At 39.5% G+C, this 23472-nt stretch overlaps 2 protein-coding genes across 2 annotated transcripts; one reads left to right on the forward strand and one right to left on the reverse strand.

The window, feature by feature from the left end:
• Positions 1-918: 918 nt before the first annotated feature.
• On the reverse strand, positions 919-22985 carry egfem1 (EGF-like and EMI domain containing 1). The gene is made up of 28 exons (XM_049725963.2): positions 22729-22985; positions 21794-21928; positions 21596-21705; positions 21356-21460; positions 19010-19132; positions 18385-18507; positions 17731-17856; positions 17490-17612; positions 17219-17341; positions 16853-16990; positions 16653-16775; positions 16205-16327; positions 15718-15954; positions 15510-15638; positions 14417-14545; positions 14213-14341; positions 10231-10365; positions 9903-10037; positions 9672-9803; positions 4854-4985; positions 4622-4750; positions 4403-4528; positions 3630-3758; positions 3429-3557; positions 3194-3322; positions 2354-2479; positions 2144-2272; positions 919-1960 (listed from the first exon to the last, which is right to left on the reverse strand). Exons 1-28 carry the CDS (start codon positions 22806-22808, stop codon positions 1881-1883), a joined length of 3567 nt encoding a protein of 1188 aa, XP_049581920.1. The 5' UTR covers positions 22809-22985; the 3' UTR covers positions 919-1880.
• On the forward strand, positions 11111-14124 carry LOC125972337 (EH domain-containing protein 2-like). Its single transcript, XM_049725964.2, has 6 exons — positions 11111-11519; positions 11577-11753; positions 11949-12046; positions 12379-12791; positions 12882-13046; positions 13455-14124. Exons 1-6 carry the CDS (start codon positions 11299-11301, stop codon positions 14013-14015), a joined length of 1635 nt encoding a protein of 544 aa, XP_049581921.1. The 5' UTR covers positions 11111-11298; the 3' UTR covers positions 14016-14124.
• Positions 22986-23472: the final 487 nt, after the last annotated feature.

Consider the following 23472-nt stretch of genomic DNA (forward strand, 5'->3'; position numbering starts at 1 on the left):
AAAGTGAAATCTTTTCCATTTTTGCACATAATTTCTATGAAGACCATTGTGTTAGATGATGTAGGTACACTACTCTGAAAAGTCAGAGAACATTACAAGCTTTGTTGTTGGACCTTTTAATTTTGAACAACATAAAACAGCAAAGTGGAAATTTAGAATTAGCTACATTAGGGGCAAAAAAAAATGAATGATAGGTCACAGATAAAAAAAAATAATAATAAATAAAAAAATCACAAGTATATATTTAATTTTGTCAATTGTCCAACTTATATTGCAGTCCTAAAAATTACATGATACACTATTTTGGATAAAATGTCTATCATTCTAAATTGTAGATGGTGTATTTTTGTGAAATATCTTAAAATCTTGCTAAGAATCTATTTTAAAACCTATTTTTCACTTGTCCACACAACTGTACAGTATACTTTTTTTTTTTTTTTTAAGCTCACTTTGAATAGTCATACAATACGGAGGACTATTATAGTGATACAGTGGCCACCCAGAGTTTGTAGGATAGATGGCCTTTCTGGGCCTGTTTGACTGGAAACAGGTGCGTGTCATCCGAAGATGAAGGCCTCGCCGATAAACATTATTGGAGTACATCTGCCGCCTGTCACAACACAGGCTGAGATGGAGCAGCCCCCCGTCCATCCATCAGCAACACTAGAGGGAGGATGTGTGGTGATTTCCATCCGCCACTGCCGGGTTGCTCCCCCATCAGTCACCCCGGGGATGCGGGGATGCGTGCACATTCGGCCCAGGCACCTGCCTGCCTCTGCCAGACCGCAACCACCTTTAGTCGATAGCAAAGGGAACGCTCCAGTGCGCTTGAAAAATGTCGTATCTTTCTTTTTTCTCGCAAATCCACGCAACGCTGCGTTCCGGTGCAGAAGATTGATAGATAACTCAAAACAGGTGTTCACATTTTATTTTTATGTTTTTATTTGGTACATTGATCAACAAGTCAATGAGACTTTCAAGACATATAACACAATAGGAAGACGAATATATTCTGACACAATATAGCACCATCAACATGGGACAAACTAGCAGGCAGAGAAAACAGAACAAAGTGACACAAATGCAATTTCTTGTTAAAATATTTTTTCAATATTAATGCTGCAGGTGGTTTGGAACAAATATTTACACCAGTCAATGTTATCATTTACAATACTATTTTTTTTTACCAGTTGCTATTAGTTGGCACACATGGCAGTTTTTTGATCTACCATATATTTACGCCAAGGAAAGCCAATTTAAACATATTAAATACGATATCCTAAATAGTGAGTGTTTTTAAAAGTGAGGGAAAAGATAATCCATTAAATAAAGGCAAATTATTTTTTTAAAACACAAAAGCATAATGCAATAGTGATGTATGAACAAATATTACATACAAAACAAGTCAAATAAACACCTCAGCATGAAAAACTTTCCTTTAACAAGGCAATTAATTTCTTCTATTTTCTCCAAATTTGTTCATCTCAACTGCAGACTTTGACTAAATACCGATTCCATAAATACTATACATGCTGGAATGAATACATCATGCACAGAGTTGCGAGGAGCCAATCACAGCTGATTGGGTGAAAGGAGGACAGATGGTCAATCAATCACAGGGTTTTAAAATGTATTCATTCAATTTCTTTACACTTTGATTAAGCATACATGAAGCTATTCCCCTTATAATGGCTTATCTAGATAAACAGTCCTTTAAAGGGAACAGTTTGCGGTACTCTGAGGCCGGCTCATGGGTCAAGTTTATTGGTTGATTGTCTTGAGCTCCAGGCTTAGTGTTGGCACACCACTTTCTGAAAAATGATCATCTTTACTAAAATGACCTGTGTGAAGCTTCCAAGAGCCAAGTCATGTTTTAATGTTCAAACAGTTTTACTGCCCATTCTTCTTTTTCTCTGAGGCATCAAAAAGTTCCACTGCCCTCGTGTTGGGTGAAGCAGCGCTAAAAGGGAAATAAGAAATCAGCACAAATCGAAAATCAAAAGCAAATGTTCTTTGAGGATGTAAAATAAAGACAGACTCAAGTCTGACTCCATGCTGGGTGCATATTAAAATAACTGTCAAGCTAAACAAGCAGCTATTGAAAGAGACAGCGTGATGGTGTGTGTGTATGTGTGTGTGCTACCTTCACCACAAGTGGGGCCCAGCCAGGTGAGCGGGCACTGACAACGTCCAGTCACCCCATCACAGCGAGCCCCATGAGAACACTGACAAGAGAGAAAGCAGTCTGGGCCAAATCGGTCCCCACTACAGTCTGAGACAGAGGATAAAAAAGATGGAGGACACATGTAAGAAGAAAGGAGATTCTGGGAATGTCCACTATCAATCCACCAACCTTTTTCACAGCTCTGTCCAGTCCGTCCTGGAGAACAGAGGCAATGTCCAGTGGATGGCTCACATGAGTCACCGGAACAGTCACATAATCTTTCACACTTATGGCCAAACTTGCCACCTTCACATCCTGGAAAATAAAAAATATATATATTACGCTATTAAAATAATACATATAAAATTCTATCAATTTATTTTGCAAAATTCACCTCAAACACATACAAAATCGGAGCTGATAAATATAGTGCAGTAGCAGCAGCAGTAACCACAAATGTCCAATCATGAGAAAGCTTTTTTTTTTTTTTTCTTGAGGGATTACAATTACTCATTTTATTACTCAAACACAAACACACAGGTTGGCCCAGCAATGTTTCTAAGCTGGTAGTCCCTCCCGCTGTGACTGAAGTGGCCATTTAAACGCTCACACTGCGTGTGAGATCCTAGCAAACAGGCAGGAGGGCACAAAGATGGAGGAGGAATGCATTAAGCGGTAGGGAAACACATGTCTGTCATCAAATAACCAGTCCGTCTGCTCTCCCACCTCACCTTCCTCCGGGCCTGACTGTCTCTCTTGAAAGAACAACCCTGTGGTATTTCCTCACAGCAAACAAAAAAAATAATTCAGATGAATACTTTTTTAACATTTTAAATTAGAGCCTAATATTGATTAAGGTTTTGAAGTGCAAAAAAAAATTATTTTGTGAATATCCAAATTATGATTGTTTGACTTTGGAAGCCACTCTATTTAAAACCTGGAGATACTTTTTCCTTTTTATTAATATACTACATATAAGTCAATAAAAAAATAATTTTGAAATGTTTTGACATTCAAACAAGTACTCACGGCTTTGGCACTGTGGCCCAAAGTAGCCTGGGGGACACACACATTCGCCTGTCACGTGATCGCAGGTTTGCTCAGCGTTACAGTCACATGTACGGGCACAGTTAACGCCAAAATATCCAATTGGGCATCCTAGAAATACAAGATATACAAATTTTCCAAAAATATTTCTTCAGGGTTTAGCAAATAAAATAATTTCATCGTTATGCTGATAGTAGAAAAAAAAGGGGTTGCTTACTATGTTGACAGGAGTGGCCGTAGTACCCAGTTGTACAGTTGCAGGTGCCAGTGAAGCGATCACAAGTCCCGCCATTTAGGCATGAGCAGTCTTGAGAACAATTCTCACCATATTTTCCTTGTGCACAGACTACAAACGTAACGGATGATAAAACATAAAAACGGCATTCATCCAAATGTTTGCATCAAATTTAGCACTAACCTGCATCACAGTCCGGTCCAGTCCAGCCAAGGCCACATATGCATTTACCATCTTTAGGATCACACTGACCACCATTTTGACACTTGCATGTGTGTCGGCACTGCACGCCATAGCGCCCCCTAGGACAGACTGCAGAAATATTGCAAAGGACATTGCAACAGCAATCAGAATACATCAGAGAACAACATGAATCCCTCCTGCAAGCACTCAGAGACAAACCCTTTGTTTATTTAATCAACAGCTCATTAAAAAAGAGGCAAAATAGTCCAATTTGGCACCGATATAAAGAATAATCATGTTTCTCTGGGTAATTTAGCTTAGGAAAACAACAAGGAAGATGTCTTTGATTTTCCATGTGTATTTATTTGCTTCCTTGCCAGATCCAGTGACATGGAACACAGAAAACGAGCTACTTATAGGTCTCTGTAAACATTCAACAAGAGACATTTAAGAGTTGCTGAATAGCCATGTGCAAGAGGATAACTGAGTATGGACAGAGTGCATCCTGGGCTGGAAAACCCCGTTTACAATTGCTCAAATGCTGATAAAACAGATTAGCTTCAGTTTCCCAGGAAAACAAGTCTGTAGTCATTAGAGGCCCAACACTCGAATGTGTTACTTCAATAGTTTGTTTACTAAAAAGATGAAGGCCTGACAAAAGTCCATTTAGAATTATTTTGTAAGATTTAGCTCTCAGCCTCAACACATTTATATATCACTTCTACAATGATTTATTTTTCAAATATATTTGAATTTGTGATGCCGTTCAGTACCTTGACAGGATGGTCCCATTCTCCCAGCTGCACAAATGCATCTTCCATTTGTTGGGTGACACTGACCACCTTCCCCACAAGTACACAGTTTGGCACAGTCTTTGCCATAGTACCCACTTGGGCAGCCTGCAAGGACAAAATGAGGAATTAGTTATTTTCTCAATTGATTCATTAATATCATATGTCCAAGCAATGGCTGGCGTTACGGATATAACATACGTGAGCTGCAATCCGCTCCGATGAAGCCTGCAGGGCAGTGGCAAGTCCCCATTCTGAAGTCACATCGGCCACCATTGACACAGCTGCATCGAGACTTGCAGTTTGGTCCATAAGTGCCTAAGCGACATCCTGTTGTGATAAGACCCAAAAAAATATAGTTCAATATATCAAGTGGTGACAATTTGTTTTTAATATATAAGCATAAATAAAGTGGTCTTAAAAGTGTACTCACGTAACTCACAACTTGTCCCATAGTAACCAGGTAAACAAATACAACTTCCTGTAACTGGATGGCATTGCTCATGGGCTCCTGAACACTGGCATAGTTGACTACAGTTGTTCCCAAACGTGCCAGCTGGACAAGCTAACAATAGAAAAAATATATATGTCATCATGTAGTGAAAACCCAAGAGAAACATTATTGTATTAAATGAATAAAACAAAATTCAGTGAATATAAAAAGTGTACACCCCCCTGTGCAAATTTAGATTAAAAAAAAAAAGGTTTTGCCATATTTAGCCATGATTACAAAAGTGTTTGACTACTTCCCCATCTTGGCATTTGAACAGGGGTGTGTAGACTTTTTATACATCATATTCAGTAAAACTACATCAGTGAGTTGAAACAGGAGTTAAAAAGTATCAATTGCAGAATGAGCTGCATGTTGCATTTTGGAAACGTGCCATGCGGATGCACATATAACAAATGATACTGTTTCCCAAAAAAATTAATAAAATAACCTCAACAACCCTGCCTTTTAATAGTGGGCACTGGGAAAATAAATCATTTTAACAAGCTTATCTCATTGAGTTTGAATGCAAAAGTTGTGCCATTATTCAACGGGAGCACTTTGTATTTGTTTTGAGAGAATGAGATTACAAAACATCCATAGTGTACTCGCATAACATTGACCAAATATGGTGTGTATAGTCACAAAGTCTCTTTCTCCTGTGTGACTTTCAATATCAACTGGTCACAATACTCATCAACATTCTCCAGTGCTAAACCCAGATACCGCTTGGTCACATTTTTTCACACACCCTTTCTTGTACTTGTACCCGAGAATGAATACAATCCTGCGACCATCAGTCATAGTGCATGAATCTGTGAACCGAACATGTTTGCGGGTGAGATCGCCGCACTCAGTCAGGCAGCAGCGGGCAGCGTGGGGAACAGATAAGAAAGGCCCCCAGACTAAAGAGCCAATTACGGAGCTGTCATTATGCATGTCTGCCTTCCAAAAGCCCTTATCCGCTGCCGAGGAGACAAAAACAATGCCTTGTGTTTTACTTGGCAACTGGTGTGTAACATTTATCAGATGTCTGGGGAGTGTGTGAGGAGAGGAAAGAAGCTGAGTTGGTGTTGGGGGCGGGCTGGTACGCTAATGGTATGGACGACATGATGAAATGTTTCATAAAGTAGGGTAACTCTGAGTGTTTGGTGGAGTTCATTGGTACGAGCGTCAAGACAAAACAGTCACACTCATTAGAAATCAAATGCAAATTGTTTTTTTAAGTTTCTTTTGTGCCTATTGCACAAGTTGTTGCAACAGAAAAAAGAAGTTTACAATCATGGGTGATGCATGAGCATACAAATAACTACAATAAGATGAAAATGAAAAACGCTGTTAAAGTAATATTATTTGTATAATAGACACATTAGTCATCCTATAAGAAATTGTGGATGCTTATTATTAATTATGATATTTTTATTTGTTGTGTGATATCTTATGAGAATTTTCTAAAAATTCATTTTTCTAGATACCGTATTTTCCACACTATAAGGCGCACTTAAAAACCTCCAATTTTCTCAAAAGCCGACAGTGCGCCTTATAATCCGGTGCGCCTTATATATGGGCCGATATGGATTTGTGGATGAGAACTAACTTATTAAAGTAAGCTTTACGTGTTTATTTTGTGTTGTGTGATATTAACGTTGGAGCAACGTTGAGTTATTGATATATTGTTATTGTTTTCACTATTTTGAGTGTTACTATATTGTGATTGCATTAACGTTTGAGCAACGTTGAAGTAATTTTTTCTATGCGCTTTATAATCCGGTGCGCCTTATATATGAACAAAGTTCAATGGGCCATTCATTGAAGGTGCGCCTTATAATCCGGTGCGCTTTATAGTGCAGAAAATACGGTATATATATTTCCAGTGTGAGACCACAAAACTGAAGTTTTTATGAAAAAAATACTGACAAATAATTGAGTGAAAAAAGAAAGCGAATCAGAAGTAATAATAAAACAAAAATAAGTCTTTACACATTTCTCATGTTCATCACTGTACTTGTCAGAACAGACATAGACTCTGGGGTGTGTTGGCTCTTTTCTCTAAACTTAACTCTCTTCCAAAAATGTTATTGCTAATGCCTCATTTTCGGTATAATTGTGTTTAAAGAGAGGATGTTCAGAAGTGAGGACCTCCCTCACACCCCATTTTAATGATGTGGCTTACATTACCCAGAATGCAATGAGGTCTTGCCTCGCCAGCCATGCGTTGGCAGGCTCCTGTGATGTGGTGGTAGCGGGTACCATTTCTGCACTCACACATCTGGCCACAGTCAAGACCATAAAACCCGCCTGGGCACACCGTGGGTCAAATTTAAACATCTAAACAGCTCAAAATGCCAACCCCACAAAAAAGGAAGTTTTCTTAAATTTGTCAGTCCTCTTGTCTCTTTTGCTACTGTCTTACGGCCAATGTCAGAATCAAACAGCAATGTTAATTTAATCGAGCGTCTGCGTTCATTAAGTGAGTTCACGTCGCGAATGTGTGGTGAATCTGGGACACATCAAAGTTAGCAGCAGCTCAGAGGCCATTCCCTTTTTTTGGTGCAAGAGAAGCCATAATTCGAGCACCTGCTGAGTCCGCAGGCACCGTCAATGCACAACTAAACAGAACCAGGTTGTTGCGCCCACTTACACCTACACGACAGTCTGTAGTTTAGTGGAAGCATCTGGTTCTCATTGTCAAACCAAAAGAGATTGTTCAAGAGGTTAGTTGGTCCACAAAACAATGTTTGGTAAATACGTATATGAGCTGGAAAAAAAAAAAAATCGACTTCAGCAGAATTGATTCAATTTGGCTTGGTGTGGATAAAGGTGCAAATGCATGACAATATTGTTATGTGTGTGTATATGTATATGTGTGTGTATAGATACTATATATATATATAATATATATATATATATATGGACCATGAGCATGTTTTGGAAAGAATCCGAAGCAATTATCTCATAGACCACCTCTTCTATCCATAAGGGAAGCAGTGGCCCATGTAACCAAAGGAAGCCACAAATTGGGGCGCACCAAATATGTTGGCGGTTTCATAAACTTAGGGTGTTCCCTTTACTTTTTACATCATTTCCGCCAACTCCTCTGATGCTGTTCACTCCTACTTTAAACCCACGGACTCAATTTGCGTGAAGTACACATGCCCGTCATTGTGTTCCCACGCTGACAGCATGACGTCTTTACCTGCATCGGCTGTGATGTCATTAAAACTGGGCCACTGAAGATGCTGTCACCATTAATGACCTCTACGGAAACACTTTCAAAAGTACTTGTCCGGTGGTTACTGTTACTTAACTACCTTTGTTGCCCAAGTTCCTACATAAGCTAAACCAGATCTATAGGGTCCATTGATGTACACAGTATGTGAATGTGGTCTGGTTTATGATTTATTTTTACCAAAAGAAGGTGACTAATTTTCATATTAATGACAGAAGCCTGTGCAGTCTGCTGGTACTTGTTAGTTTCGAACCGTCCCACTTCCTCTCCCAAAGTTTATAGGTAGGCACAGAGGAACTGGTCCACAACGACTACCGCACACACGGTCATCACTAAAAGACTCCAACGCAGGAATAAATGAGCTCTTTAAGACAAGAGGATTATTTCCAGATTCCTGCTTGTGTAAGAAAGGGTGCTGTCAGCCCATAAAGCAGATCCACAAAGGACCACACAGTCGGGAAGAGGAGGCCGCAGAAATTGAATGATAGAGAACAGAATAGAAGTCGCTGGTGTCATTTAAGGTTGGTAGACTGAAAGAAGATAACAAAAATAACAAGCCAACATGACAGTGGAAAAATATTTCTATTCACCACAATCACTTTGAATTGGACTTCAAAAAAATATTCTGCCATTGTAGCAAGCTTTCTGAGCCATGTACTCTTCGCTCATTATTGAATCATGTGTGGACTGAAATATCCCACGAGGGAAGGCCGTATCTTTCTATTTTGATTGTCGGAAAGAAAATACCCAATGAGATCTGGTCCATCTCACAGCACAGGCCTTTTTCTCCTGAAGGGAGAGAGGCCCGGCAGTCTGAGAAACTGAACACCTCAGCTTGAGGGAAAAGGGCCTCCAGAAAGCAGAACCTAGACAGACTGATAGGCCTGTTTCCACCGTTAAGGTATAATCAGAGTGACGTGAATCATTTGAATGTTATGACTAGGGACAAGAGGCGCTGCTCTAATGGGGCATGGCCATGATTTTAAGAGGTAGTATGAATCTTTAGGCTTTGTCTTACATTTACATTAAATCTTAGTCAGAACATCATTTGAACAACTTGACCCAATTGGTAAGATAGTTTGACTAATGGCATCAACCTGCCTGGATAACTAATTAAAAAAAAACACAGAATAAATAATAATGTACAATCCAGGATACAATACATGTCGCATTATGGAATTTGTAGGGTTTTAAAATGGCAACGTGGAAGATGCATTTTTTTTCATTTGAGTCATGAAACCAGAAAACTAAATCTGCAGCGTCCTCTGCTGGAGTAAAAAGTATTTACATTATCACATCCAATAACACACACACACACAAACACCCTCCACACACACACACAGTAACTGTGATTTGCAGAAAATATAAAATATGCAAAATAATACACTCATGTATACTATATGAAAATAAAAACAAAAAACTCATAAGTGACCCTTACAGAAAAGCTGTTATGACTAACCAAAAACACATGGGGGCAGCAGTCGCTGCTTAAAATTCCCATTGTACTGTATTGATCGCCTTGTGTAACTTACTTTCTTCACATTTGTGTCCAGTATAGCCGAGCCCACATATGCAACGTCCAGTGAGAGGGTCGCAACCCAGAGAGCCGTTTTGGCATTGGCATTTATTGATGCATCCTTGACCCCAATAACCTGATTCACATGCTGCAGAAATAAGAAATATACCAAATATGTCTCTGTTTTGCAATTGTGACACACTGTTTAGTTGCATTTACCAAAATACGATGAAATTTGTTGTCTCACCCAGCTGACATGTCTCCCCATAAAAGCCTGCAGGGCATTGCTGGCTGCACTCCCCAGTTTTGGGGTCACACAACCCTCTACCTGGGCAGTCACATGGCTGCTCACAACCTGCGCCAAAGAAGCCTGGCTCACATTCTACGATGGAACACACAAAAATATACTAAGGGTAACCTTTTTGACACTTCACAATGAAAAGGGGGATAATGTGCTGGAATTCAGGCTGTTGACCTGTGAACATTAACCACGTGGACATCATGGAGTAGATATTGCTGCTGTGGCCTAAGAAAATAATTACACTGAGAACAGATTTCCTGTGAAGGGATTATACCTTTCTCACATTGTAGGCCGTGGTATGCAGGCTTACAGATACAGCTCCCCATCTTGGGGTCACAGCCAGTGGAATGTTCTCGAACACAGTCACATTCCTTCGAACAGCCAGGGCCGTGCGTCCATCTGGGACACGCTGAGGAGTAGAAGATGAGAAAATGTAAAATGTTGCTTCGCAGGATTTCACGCATGGTAGAGTTTCTCACAATGGTGTTTCCCAATAAAATAGTTATTATGGTTTTCTTGGATATTTTATTTTGCCCTTGGGTGGTTTGTATAGCTTCGCATTTTCTTCACACCAAAGAAAATACTTAAGAGGCCTGCTTGCGCTCTGCTGCTTTTTCCAACTTGAAGCCAGAACATGCAATCATCATGTGGTAGCCAGCCTAATTTCACTCAATATACCAACCTAGTAAACTAAATAAAATAAATAAATAACAAAATAAAATGTTATCCGATCTCTTTTTAAATACTACTTAATATGTTTTAGTTTTTTTGTTTTTTTGACACTCATGTTCAACAGATGTCAGATAGTAAAAGACTTTTACACCCATAATATTGTACAAGGCGACTTTAATTTCTACCAGTATTATTTTCTTTTAAAAAACGTACACTTTCACTCAAGTATCACTTTCAGGTACTTTACACAAGACGGGCCTAGAATCCTGCAATAATGCAAGATTGCACATTTGAATTGAGACAAGGCTGACTTTCTGCAGATACTGATTAAAAGATGTGAAAATCAAAGACAGATGCAAGTTTAAAAAAATGATAAATATGAAATGAAGCCTCCATAATCATTGTTACATTTACATGCATTCTGCCAAGACTGTCCCAATGCAGCAGCAAAAGCTCCACTCCACCCTTGTCCTGCTTGACAGAGGCTTTGTGTGAGATGCAGCTGGAGTCTCTGGTTACACCCTCTCCACCCTCCAAATGTCGCGCTGCAGGATGGAGCAGGCAGCTGTGAGAATCTGACAATATTTCTCAAGCACATTCTTCTATCATTCTCTTTCGTGCTTGTCCTGTGAACCACTTTAATAACCGACCCAAAGAGAAAGTCTTCACAATGTCGAGCTGGAGACTGAGAGGCGATCCCAAAACAATCGGGGGTGTCAACATGGTGACAGAAGAGCTAAGGAATCTTTACTACAAAAGACTGCTGCCGATAGAGAAGCACTACTCCTTCCATCACTACCACTCTCCGAGTTACGAGGATGCGGACTTTGACAACAAACCGATGGTGTTGGTGATGGGTCAGTACTCAACAGGAAAGACAACTTTTATCAGGTATGATATTCTGATGCAACTAAACGGTATCCAGGTAAAAAGCACATTTGTTTGCAGATATCTAATCGAACAAGACTTTCTGGGGAGCCGAGTGGGGCCGGAGCCAACCACGGACTGCTTCACAGCACTCATGCATGGAGAGGCGGAAGGAATCATACCAGGGAATGCCCTCACCATGGATCCCAAAAAACCATTTCGCAACCTTGACCCTTTTGGGAATACTTTTCTAAACAGGTGATGGAGGAGGGAGGGCAATAGACTCTACGTTAAATTGTGCTAACGATAAATACTGATGTAAGTCTGATGCATTGATGCTGCATTTTCCCTTTGGTATCTTTGGAATTCTCACTTAGCAACAACATCTCTGAGCATTCACAGTTGACGAAACGTGCATTTAAGTTGTAAAAATGTATAATCATTTATATGCAGATTTCAGTGTGTGCAGATGCCCAATCAGGTCCTTGAGAGTATCACTATCATCGATACACCGGGCATCTTAACCGCAGCGAGGAAAAAACTTAGTCGAGGTGAGTTAAGATACCAAGTTTCGTCTTAAGCATCCGCACAAAAGAATGCCTAAGGCAAGAGAAGAATTTGAATGATGCAATACTTAATAAAAATTCATTTGATTCGTGACCACAGCAGATGAGAACAATTTGACAGACTTGGGAGGAGGATTGTAGAAAGTATCTGAGCAGCCTCTGCTTTACTTTTTTTGACACATTCATCTGTGGGTGTAACTGGAATCGCTTGCAGGGCCTCTGGGATATGTTACATGCTTCTCACTGTTCCTTGAGGCACAAGGGGCAGACCCCATTACCATAGACGTTAATCAAAACCCCATGTTCTTTCTCCGAAGGTTACGACTTCCCGGCAGTGCTACGCTGGTTTGCCGAGCGTGTGGATCGGATCATCCTGCTGTTCGACGCGCACAAGCTCGAATTCTCGGATGAGCTCACTCGGGCCTTTGAGGCTCTGTTTGGCTACGAGGACAAGTTACGTGTGGTTCTGAACAAGGCTGACAGGGTGGACTCGCAGCAGCTTATGAGAGTATATGGCGCCCTCATGTGGTCATTGGGAAAAGTGTTCAAAACTCCGGAAATTTTGCGAGTTTACGTCGGATCCTTTTGGTCGGAGCCAAGGCAGATGTGTGACCACTACCAGCTGATCGACTTGGAGGAGGAGGATCTGTTAGCCGATATTAGAAACCTCCCACACAACGCCGCTGTGAGAAAATTGAATGACTTGGTGAAGAGAGCACGACTCGTGAGGGTAAAATATCTGCGAGCAGAACACCTTTAATGATTCTCATTATCAGTGTTGATATTATTTGATTCAATATTTGTTTTGTCGGTCTATCAGGCTCATGCACACATCATCGGCTATCTGAAGGAGGAGATGCCGACTCTTTTTTGCAAAGACAGCAAGAAGCACAATCTGATCTACCAACTTCCAGTCATTTTCACTAAGATCCAGCAGCAACACAGAGTTCCAGCGGGAGATTTCCCAGACTGCACCAAGATGCAGGTCACATTGAAATGTTGTGTTAAAAGAGCTTAAGAGAGGTCAACCACTTTTGGAATGGCTATGATCCAGAAAATAATGTCCCATTCATGACCTTGACATAAGCCGGTCAGCTATGAAATGTATTTGGAATATTTGCTCCTGAAGAAAAAGTTTGCCGATAACATATGAATCAAAACAAACTTCTATACCCCAACAATGTTATTTTGAACTCTCAAATCCAAATCCAAAGTAATTAAACTAATTGATTTAAACATTTTTTCTCAAATATTTTGGGTGGGGGAAATCCCTAATTTACCCAATTATGATTCTAAGCTTTATTAATGTTAAAACAAATGTACACATAACTTTATGCATTATTTTTTTCCCCAAATATGATGTAACTCAACATTTACAATTTTACTTTTCCAGGAGCAGCTTCTGAGTCAAAACTTCTCAAAGTTCAAGAAACTGAAACCAAGTCTGATGGCTTCCCTGGACAAACTCCTAAACAATGACATTGCTAACCTAGTTCCCTTACTTCAGCAACAAGAACTTCGAAATAAACCCCTGGCTGGAGTTTTAGATGGTGAGTTCCTGGGAACGTTCAGGCGTGACCATTACAAGCGACATCCCTTCAAGGAATTTCAAGATGGCGATGACAGCGAACAAGACTCCATTGAGTGGATCGTGGAGAAACACAAACCAAAGTATGATGAGATCTTCTACAACCTCAGCCCAAATGAAGGCAAACTTAGCGGAGCCAAAGTCAAAGAATGGATGACGACAACACTTTTGCCAAATTCTGTGCTTGCTCATATCTGGAGGTTGTCAGACGTTGATGCAGATGGCATGTTGGACAATGAGGAGTTTGCGTTGGCTGTGCATCTTATTGAAGGAAAACTGGAAGGCCATTGGCTCCCGCGTGAGCTGCCCTCTCACCTGTTACCTCCCTCGAAACGACTAAATATGACTGATGAGGAATCTAACTAAGACATGTACTAACACAGTACTGTAATCGTTTTCTTCACTTTGAGCAAAAATGTGTCGTAGCTGCAACATTTTGTATCAATGGTATAATTAAAAGACGACTTTACACGTATCGTGATATTTGCTTCCTGAGAGCACTAAAAAAAATAAAAATAAAAAAAAAAAAAAATTTTGAACTATAATATGAATTTTGTACTCACACAGGTGGCAGTGTCGACCATATAATCCCGGGGAACACAGGCAAGCTCCATATAAACGATGGCAGTGTCCATTATTAGGACAGTTACATTTTCTCATGCAATTACTTCCAAAGTAGCCCCTTGGACACCCTGCAATGACAAAATAAAACAAAATTTGATGTAAAAAATATTATTTTGTGCAAATGTGTGTGTAGAAATACAAACCAGCCTCGCAGAGTAGTCCTTGCACCCCCGGGGGGCACAAACATCTCCCAGTCACAGGGTCACATGTGCCTCCGTTCTTACACTGGCACAGACTGTTACAAGCCGGACCATAAGTGCCCTGCGGACAAGCTGGAGAATAATGTGGGTCTTAAGAAAAGTACATCTGTGCTCAAGTAAGTACCATCTTTGGTTTTATAAAATATTTTGTATTCAGATCTTATTTTCTTATATGCACGTGAACTTGTGCATAGCATCCAAGCAGCACAAGGTGTATATTCTTTATCAAATGTGACATTCTAATAGACTTATCCCACGTGTCTTTTCCCTTATGAGAACCAGCAGGACTCAGGTTCAGACCTGACACAGCCAGGCATGAGAAGAGTGGACCCTTGCTTTTAAAGTCAGCAATGAACATCCTTGGACGCAGGCCTGCTGTGAGCCCTGGCCTTGGAAGGCAGCTCAAGGATTGATTCCCCCAGTGCTTTTTTTGTTCAGTAGTCCATAAAAAAGCTTCCAACCTACGCAGGAGAGTCGACGGGTTTTGATTTATGTCCTTGGATCGATGCACAGAAGGCTATCGCGCTTTGGACCACACTTCTATAGGTTGCTCAAATAGAACTAGCAGATGGATTATCCCAAGAGGTGGGAACAATGATGGGTTTGTGTGTACGTGTACAAATACATGGCCAAAAATAACCGGTTAAATTATAAAGGATAGTTAGTCTTGCAAAAATAATGTGTATTATTTTTCTTGTTGATGCTCTGCGTGAATTCCCCAAAGAGCACCAAACTCTAAATGGCTGTCTTTATTAATATGAATCACATCATTCACAATCATTTGATAAATACTAAGAAATTGTTTCAAATTTACAATGTCTAATATCTATTTAAATTATTTTGTGGCACATCCCTTACTGGAAATTAATTTTGTAGGAACAAACAAACATTTTTGTATTGTACATAAGCGGCAAATGAAAACAAATCTTTTTAAAGTATTCTGGAAACTAAAGAGCGTAGTGCCAATAGTGTGTGATGCAAAAAGCAGATGTGACAGACACTCGACATGCCGGTAATAATAAATTGTTGAACTTACTCTCATTGCAGATAACGCCAGCCCATCCTGGTAAACATTCACAGCGGTCTTTATTTTCAGCACAGTGTCCATTTACACAATCCTCACATTGCCAACTGCAGTCTTCCCCAAAAGAGTTCTCTAGACACACTGGGACGAATAAAAAAAGTTGGCAAAAACTTTTCAATTGTCAGAAATTGGTGCGTAAGTAATCATGCTTTTGTTGTACCGATTTGGCTGTCCAATCTAAATTCTTCTCTGTGTTTCATGAGGCTTTGAAACTGTTCACTAGAGTGACCATCATCATCATCGTCACTGCCATAACGGGAATGCAGTGCTGCTGTGTAATGGAGAAGCTGGGGAACGTTATGGAAGAACAGGCCTGGAAACCTTGAGGCTTCCAGCTGCTCTTCATCTTCTTCGTCTTCCTCCTCATCATCTTCCTCCAGCTCTCTACCATATAAAGCTAACAAAGGTGACACAAAACCACCATGTTAACTATGTAGTTGTCACTAAATATTGTATTTAAAAGTTATTTTATATGACTCAATAGAATTTTATGTAGATTGAATCGCTGGCTTTATACTTTATACAAACTAACAACCTGACTTAAATCAGGAGTGATAGATGTAGACACATATAGATGTAGAAATCATTCAATTCATGGGAAATTGTATTTTTTAATAAATAAATAAAATTAGGTCAAGTTTACTGACCGATGCAGGTGTGCTGATCTTGATCCAAGCGGAAACCCTGTTGGCAAAAACACTCGTATGTTCCCAGGGTGTTGACACAGCCATGGTCGCAGCCGGAAGTCTCTGCCTGACACTCGTTGATGTCTTATAGAATAATGGAGGGGGAAAAAAACAAACAAGAAAGGACAGTCACCTGTTTATAAAATGTATTTTGGGCTGAGACAGCGCTATTCGTTTTTATTTGTTTGTAATATAATGATTGGGATCTTGCCTGGTACTATTGATCGCACAAAGGCATTTATGAGATTGTTTAATACTTAGCAACTAAAAATGTCTGTTGTTTATAACAGTATCTGGAATAGCTTCTGTTACTTGAGCCTGTTTGGGGATTTGAGTGCAGCATCACAGTGCCACAAAACAAAAAGCATAACAAAGACGAGATAACGCGCCAACAATCCAGAAGTCTTACCGTCGCAGCCGCAACCATCTGGGTTTTGTGTGTGGCCGGCTCTACAGCTGCATTCGTAGCCGCCTGGATAGTTTCTGCAGAAGTGACTGCAGCAGGATTCTCCGTTGACACACTCGTCGCTATCTGAGGTCGGTACGTAGCAGTGCGGTGTAAGATTCAGCGTAAAGTAGATGGTCCATGAAGCTAAAAGAAGTTCTTACCTACACAGGTCTTCCTGTCGTGGTCTAGCTGGTAGCCATGATGGCAGGAGCAAAGGGGCCCGTTGGTGGTGTGCTCACATTGATGAGAGCAGCCTCCATTATTCTTCTCACAGCTGTTAACAATCTCCATCTCTATGCCTGAAGTGTACAAGTGCACATGATCACGGAGAAGACACAACATTATCAGCAAATGTGGACAAATTAGTTTGGTCCATGCAAGCAAAGTCTTCACGCAGTGCATACGGAATGTCCATCACCGTTCGGAATGTGTGCTCAGTCAACTGTCCACCGGTTGACTAATGTATCATCAGTTCTGGTTTTGCTATAATTGGTCTCAAGTGGAGGAAAGATGTTATGGTTACTCACGGTAGCATCGTTTTCCATCTGCACCAAGCTCAAAGCCCGGATGACACACGCATCGAAAGGAGCCTAGCATGTTGACGCATCCATGAGAGCATGTGTCATGGCCTGAACTGCACTCATCGATGTCTGTTGAAGACGGAACACGCAAAGCAGGTATAACATAACATAACATAACATAACATAACATAACATAACATAACATAACATAACATAACATAACATAACATAACATAACATAACATAACATAACATAACATGCAAACCCTTTGTGTACCTTCACAGCTCTTGCCATCTTCAGCCAGAGTAAAACCAGGTCGACATCTGCATTGAACATGGCCATCCACTGAGACGCACAGCTGTGTGCAGCCTCCATTTTTCTCCTCGCAGGGGTCCCTCACTGCCACACAAAAACACAGAAGATGTGACCTACACACGCTCATCATATCAAAGGTATCTTGTTGATTTACGGACTGTTTTTTTAAGGTCTAATGGGGAAATTGTGACTGATGACTTACATTCACAGTGTCTTCCATCAGTCTTGAGCTTGTAGTTCTTTCGACACTCACATTTGTAGTGATTGTTACCCATGTCAAGACATTTGTGCTCACAACCACCATTCAGCACCAAGCAAGAGTTTACGGCTTGAATGCAAAAGAGACATAAAAAAAATGCATTAAAATTTGTATCAAGAAAAACATTTGTGGTGCTCTTGAGCGAGGCACCATCCTCAATTGATTCAGCACAGTGAATCTGGTTCAAAAAAATAAATCAAAATAAAACAACATTTGGTTTGAAAGCTGAAAATACAATGTAAGTCAGGTACTGCTGGCAGTCCGAGTGACTTTCTATTATTTCCATCCAATTACTGTGTACCAAATATGAAATATCACCTCTGTGCTTGAGATTTTATAGGAAGAAAATATTTTCACACTGATGACTTTAGCAGGCACAAAACTCAAACTGTTTTCTTGGGCAAAGAGACGACAGAAAGATGGAGCGAGAATCTCAGTATATTGCTAAGTGTTTATATTACTTGTTTTCATTTTACAGCATAATAAATGTTAAACTAAAGCAATTCAATGACATTCCCTAAACATTTTTTTTAAATCTGTGCACCAATGCAGCAAAACAAGCTCGTGAGGAAAAGTGCTGAACTTCTAACTGCTTACCAATGCAAGTCCGACCGTCGGTATGCGTGCGGAATCCTTCCCCGCACTCACAATGGTAAGAACCTGGTGTGTTGATGCACGTCTGCTGGCATCCTCCATTAAGCTCTGCACATTCATTCACGTCTAACACACACAAATTTACAATAATGATAACAAATGAAACTTTGACAATTTCGTAGAGTAGATTAGTTATGATTCTGACTTGAGCACAAACTCGTCAACAAAAGACATCATTATTCACGTGTGTAGTTCAAGTATTTGATTGTGCATATGATTAAGTGACCCACTGACAGATTTTTGGCCGTCGTGCAATAATGGCACAATATTAGTGCAAATAAGGAACAATAATGTGCATTTACGAAACAAACAAAGGTGCAGGTTTGCTAGGGCATAAAATGCCTTCACATGTGAGTACAGTTGGATCTATTTCAAGTGCCACGATAAACTGTTAGCGTAGACTCCAAGTGCAACATAAGGTAGGGAACGGGACTGCCAGCGGCGAGAAAGCAGAATCTAAAGCGTTATGAAAGTATATAAATGAACTTAATTAATGAAAGTTTGGATGAGCAGGCATTGATATCAAAGGTGTTGTTGCAAAATGGCTGCATCCTCATGTTGGTCTTACCTTGACATGATTTGCCATCTGGCCCCAACTCACTGCCCTCGGGACACTTGCAGTAGTAGCTGCCAATTGTATTGCAGCAGTATCCATCACAGCCTCCTTTGTCTACCTCACATTCATTTATATCTGACCAAAACACCAAATAGTGAAAATGATTTCAATACAATGACATAGATGAATGAAATAAATCTTTAACGACAAGCAATGAATTAAAGATAAATCATGTTCAAACGTGATAGCGAAAATACATAAAACCATTTTAGACTGTGCATGTATGCACATGAACATGATAATATCCCGTTTTGGCCAGTTCTGCCTGAAAGGCAAAAAAAAAAGTGTCAGGAAGTTAGTGTGAAAGAAGATACAGACACAAAAGTGAGAGAACAAGACTAATTGTTTTATTCATGGAATTAAATCTCAAATGGAAAGTGCTGTTGTGTCACTGCTTTATTAATACGGCTGATAAGTTTCCCATCCGGTAACACGGACAACACACAGCTGCTTAAATGCTCTTATGTTCTCTACAGACAAACCGATTCCAGATCCCTGTGAATATCATTAAGTCTTGCTGGCAAAACCTGTTCTCTAAACTTCAGAATTTCTCAAAGGATCTTTACTCTTCCTGCACCAAAAACAGCCTCAAATATTCTGGCAGCTAATAAATCCATATAACATTGGCTGGGTATAATTTCCCAATATGTATATGCAACAAGCAGCAGGTGTCTGTGGTATGTTTGTTTTTCAACAGTAAACTTAATAATGATGATAAAAAACAAGAACCAGTTCAAAGCAAAAAAAGCAGTGAGACACTGGAAATATTTATGAGAAGCCCTGATTGATTAAGATCATGCATTTCCACTTCAAAACGTTTAATAAAGTAGATGCCAAAGAAGTGGTTAGAAGAGGTTTTGAAGACAGGCAAAAGAGTCTCGCCATGATCAAATCCATGTGCTTCTTGTCACTTTACATAAAAGAAGAGCCCAAAAGTCCTTGGGATATTGGACCATGTATTTCCGGATGAGACACATACAAACAAATGTGTGATCTTATGCTCTCATTTGCGTGACAGCGGGCCTCAATTTTAGTGCAAACATTAATTTGGGCACCAACTCAAATTATCGTGCAAAATCGATTGGAAAAAAAGACATAAAAAACAAAATAAATTACGTCTGGCACTGAACATTAAACACAATATTTTTCCCCCAACTATTTCATTAGCATCACACCTCAAAGGATTAACTTCAATGGATCAATATCATCACATGGTCAAAGCCAAATAAAAGAATAATCATTCCAAGAGGGATAGAATTTTAAGTTTAGATCTGAAGCAGTCATACTGAAAAAAGTACAGTATATATAATTGAGTGGAATTTATTTTACACAATATTACCAACAAAACAGAATTCAAATAGATTTGCTAGTGTATTGTTCTTATTTTTACTTTTTCGCTTCAGAAAGGAACACTAGAACAGGTTTGCATCCACTGTACATACACCCTCCATATAAGAAGCAGGTGTGTTTGATTTAGTAGCACTGTAAATCAATCCTGTTCAAACATGAACTCCGCAATTGGGGTGAGAGGTGAGTCGATGGGAGACACCCTAGCTATTTGTGACTCTAACAAAAACTCGTATAAGTCACACATCCAAGATAAAAATCTGCTCGTCGTAACTTTCGATTATGATTGTACGCAATATACGGTAACGGCAATCAAACAAACCACCGCTGGTGTTGCGTAGGTATTGATTACGAAAAAAGAAAACTTAAGTGAGTAATTGCAAGTAAACCAAAACATTTTATTGCTAAAGAAAGCCAAAACGTGAACTTTTGATTATGAGAAAAACTAACTCATAGAAATCCAAACCCAATTTATCACTCCAATGTGCAATAAACAAATAGTATGAGTCAAAACAATCACAGAAGACAGCTGCCTCTATACAACACATGCTTGTGACATGCTGCCGTAAACAAGGTCTTCCGTTTAAAAACAGCGACCAGACAAGCTCTTGCTCAGGTGATGGTTTAAATTGCCAAGCAAGCACAGCACTGTTGTTTTTTTTATTACAACAAGACTCAGCAGAAATTGAACCATTAAAGTAAACCACCACTTCCAGAGAATTTCTAACAGCTTTAACGTTCAAGAGACCCCATTGTGCAAACTCCTAATCAAAGCTCTAATTACTGCATAGTCAAAAGAGTAGACCTAAATTTGGCACTTTAGTGAAACAAGAATTTCCTGGACTGTCAAGCTACAGCAGTAAAAAGAAAAGATTGTAAACTCCAATGGTGGCGAGGTGGAAATGTTATACATTAAGACTGATATTTGCTATAATGGGAGTCAAAACTTACCATATTGGCATCTTGTCCCTTTAAAGCCTTTAGGACAGTTACATATATGATCTCCACTCTCTGCGCATCGGCCTCCATTAAAACACATATTGGCACTGCATATTCCTAAAATTGGGACATAAAATTATAAGTGTTGTGTAAGTACTGTTTTTATTTTACATTACAGAAGTTATGGTTAACTGCTGTATGATTGATATATTTTAGGGGTCACGGCGAAAACTTTAAAATGCTAATACCCACTATGTAGACAGCCTGCTTCGCCATCCCTTTGAGTCCAACCAGGACAGCACTTCAAAACTGTTTGAATATCTGTCCTGTACATTTGTCTGTATGTTGTGTAGTATGTTGTCCTGTGGTGAGCAGAATTGATTTCCAGGTTATAATAGTTATAGTCAACATGATGAATTGTTCAGTATTGGAGAAAGCAGTGGCTCTCACCTCCTCTCATAACCTGTACACCATCTGTGGTCTGTGCAGCCCTGCCTCCATACCTTCACCATGCGTGTAAAAGCCTGAACACAAGGCTGAGGGCCCCCCAATAGGGACAGCTCCTGGTCGGTGCAAACATTGGGCCTGAAATGCAGACAAAGATGAACAGATGTGCTGCTGATGCCATTTAAATTAGTTTGACAAAAGATAACGTTTTGGAAGATGAGTCTCATGAAAATTTACTTTGCTGATTTTGAAAAATTTTAATCTAGGTTGGATTGGATTTTACAAACAATACAAAACTCTGCCAAATGAAATGTCCAAGTATATAAGAATAAACTAGTAAATATGTATTCATTCAACAAAATTATAATCTCTGCAATATAAGATTATATTGTTACTGCGTACACATGTGCAGACCATATAACAAAAGTGCATTGCAGTAAGTAGCAACCAGCGCTCCAAGTTATTAGAGGTTGTCAAGTATCTAACCAAGCAAGGTCCACCTCTACCAACCATCTGGCTCCAATTCAAAAGAGCCTCAAGTTGATTAGAGGAAGTGTTCAGTTTTTCTTGTCATTAAAGCGTTTCATTTAACCTTGCCCAACACTCTATATTTATTTTAATAGACGTCTGTTGGCGAATGGTGAGACTTAATAATAATAATAATAATAATAATTCTGTTGGAAGGTATGCAAGAACCACCAATTAAAAACCTGCATTTGTCAATGGTTACTTGTAAGTGCGAACTCTAGTGGTCATCAAAGAATCGGATTTTCGATCGGTCAAATACTTGAGTTATATTGTGTGCGCGCGCGCATGTGTGCGTGTGTCATAAAAATATATCTATATCGCTCCATAAGTGCGTAAACGTTTTTTTATGTTGCTATAGTATTTTTTTCTTAATAATTTCAGATAATGGATACTGTAAATAATCCACTTACATTCCGAGTTGCAATTCCAAAGATGATCCGACGTGCAAGGTGCTGAATATCAGACACAAAGTGAAAATGTCTGGGAACATATTTTCTGTCCGTTAGGAAGCTGATTTAACAGGTTGCCGTGAAGCATCTGGGTCCATCAAATGAGGAACATGATGATATAATGGTAATCCGTTTTGAGACGTGGCTGTAAAAGTTCTTGCAACTCTAGTACTCCGCAATGTGGTCCCGATTTGAGCGCGCGTCTGCTGTGTGAGAGGATGTCGGCGTCTCTTGTCAACAGGTTGCGCGCAAACGCACCACCCACAGTCACAGAGTGGCTTGGTTACCAACCCCCAGTAGCAATGACCTGGAAAGCTGGAGTTTACACCAGTATATAAACGATTAGACTTAGACTTAGACTTAGACTCAACTTTATTAATCCCTTGGGATTACTCCTTCAGGGAAATTCTGTACAATCTGGTTTGATAACTAGAGACGTACATAGTAAATTGATAGAATATTCCATAAGAAGTAGAAATTATTTTTCGGAAAAAAAAAAACATTCTCTAAGTTTTCAATTAATCTTGATGAGTTTTTCTTTTTGAATTAAACTACCAAAAAAGAACAACAAAAACTTAAAAGACAAACAAACAAACAAAAAAACTTTATTTAGATGCACCTTAGGGTATGCACAAAATTGCAAAGACCAAAGGTTAAAAGGCTTTTAGTAAAAGCAAAATTTTCCGATCACACATTTTATTTAAT

The sequence above is a fragment of the Syngnathus scovelli genome, chromosome 7 (genome assembly GCF_024217435.2).
Source record: "Syngnathus scovelli strain Florida chromosome 7, RoL_Ssco_1.2, whole genome shotgun sequence".
Classification (NCBI taxonomy): domain Eukaryota; kingdom Metazoa; phylum Chordata; class Actinopteri; order Syngnathiformes; family Syngnathidae; genus Syngnathus; species Syngnathus scovelli.

Bases quoted from the DNA above. Each gene is read 5' to 3' on its own strand.
- egfem1 (XM_049725963.2), bottom strand. From the start codon at position 22,808: ATGTTCCCAGACATTTTCACTTTGTGTCTGATATTCAGCACCTTGCAC. The intron at 15,639-15,717 runs GTACAACAAAAG...TATTCGTCCCAG, and splicing joins TAGATTGGACAGCCAAATCG to TGTGTCTAGAGAACTCTTTT. The intron at 2,273-2,353 runs GTTGGTGGATTG...CCTCTGTCTCAG, and splicing joins TGGACAGAGCTGTGAAAAAG to ACTGTAGTGGGGACCGATTT.
- LOC125972337 (XM_049725964.2), top strand. From the start codon at position 11,299: ATGTCGAGCTGGAGACTGAGAGGCGATCCCAAAACAATCGGGGGTGTC. The intron at 11,520-11,576 runs GTATGATATTCT...ATTTGTTTGCAG, and splicing joins GGAAAGACAACTTTTATCAG to ATATCTAATCGAACAAGACT. The intron at 12,792-12,881 runs GTAAAATATCTG...TCGGTCTATCAG, and splicing joins AGAGAGCACGACTCGTGAGG to GCTCATGCACACATCATCGG.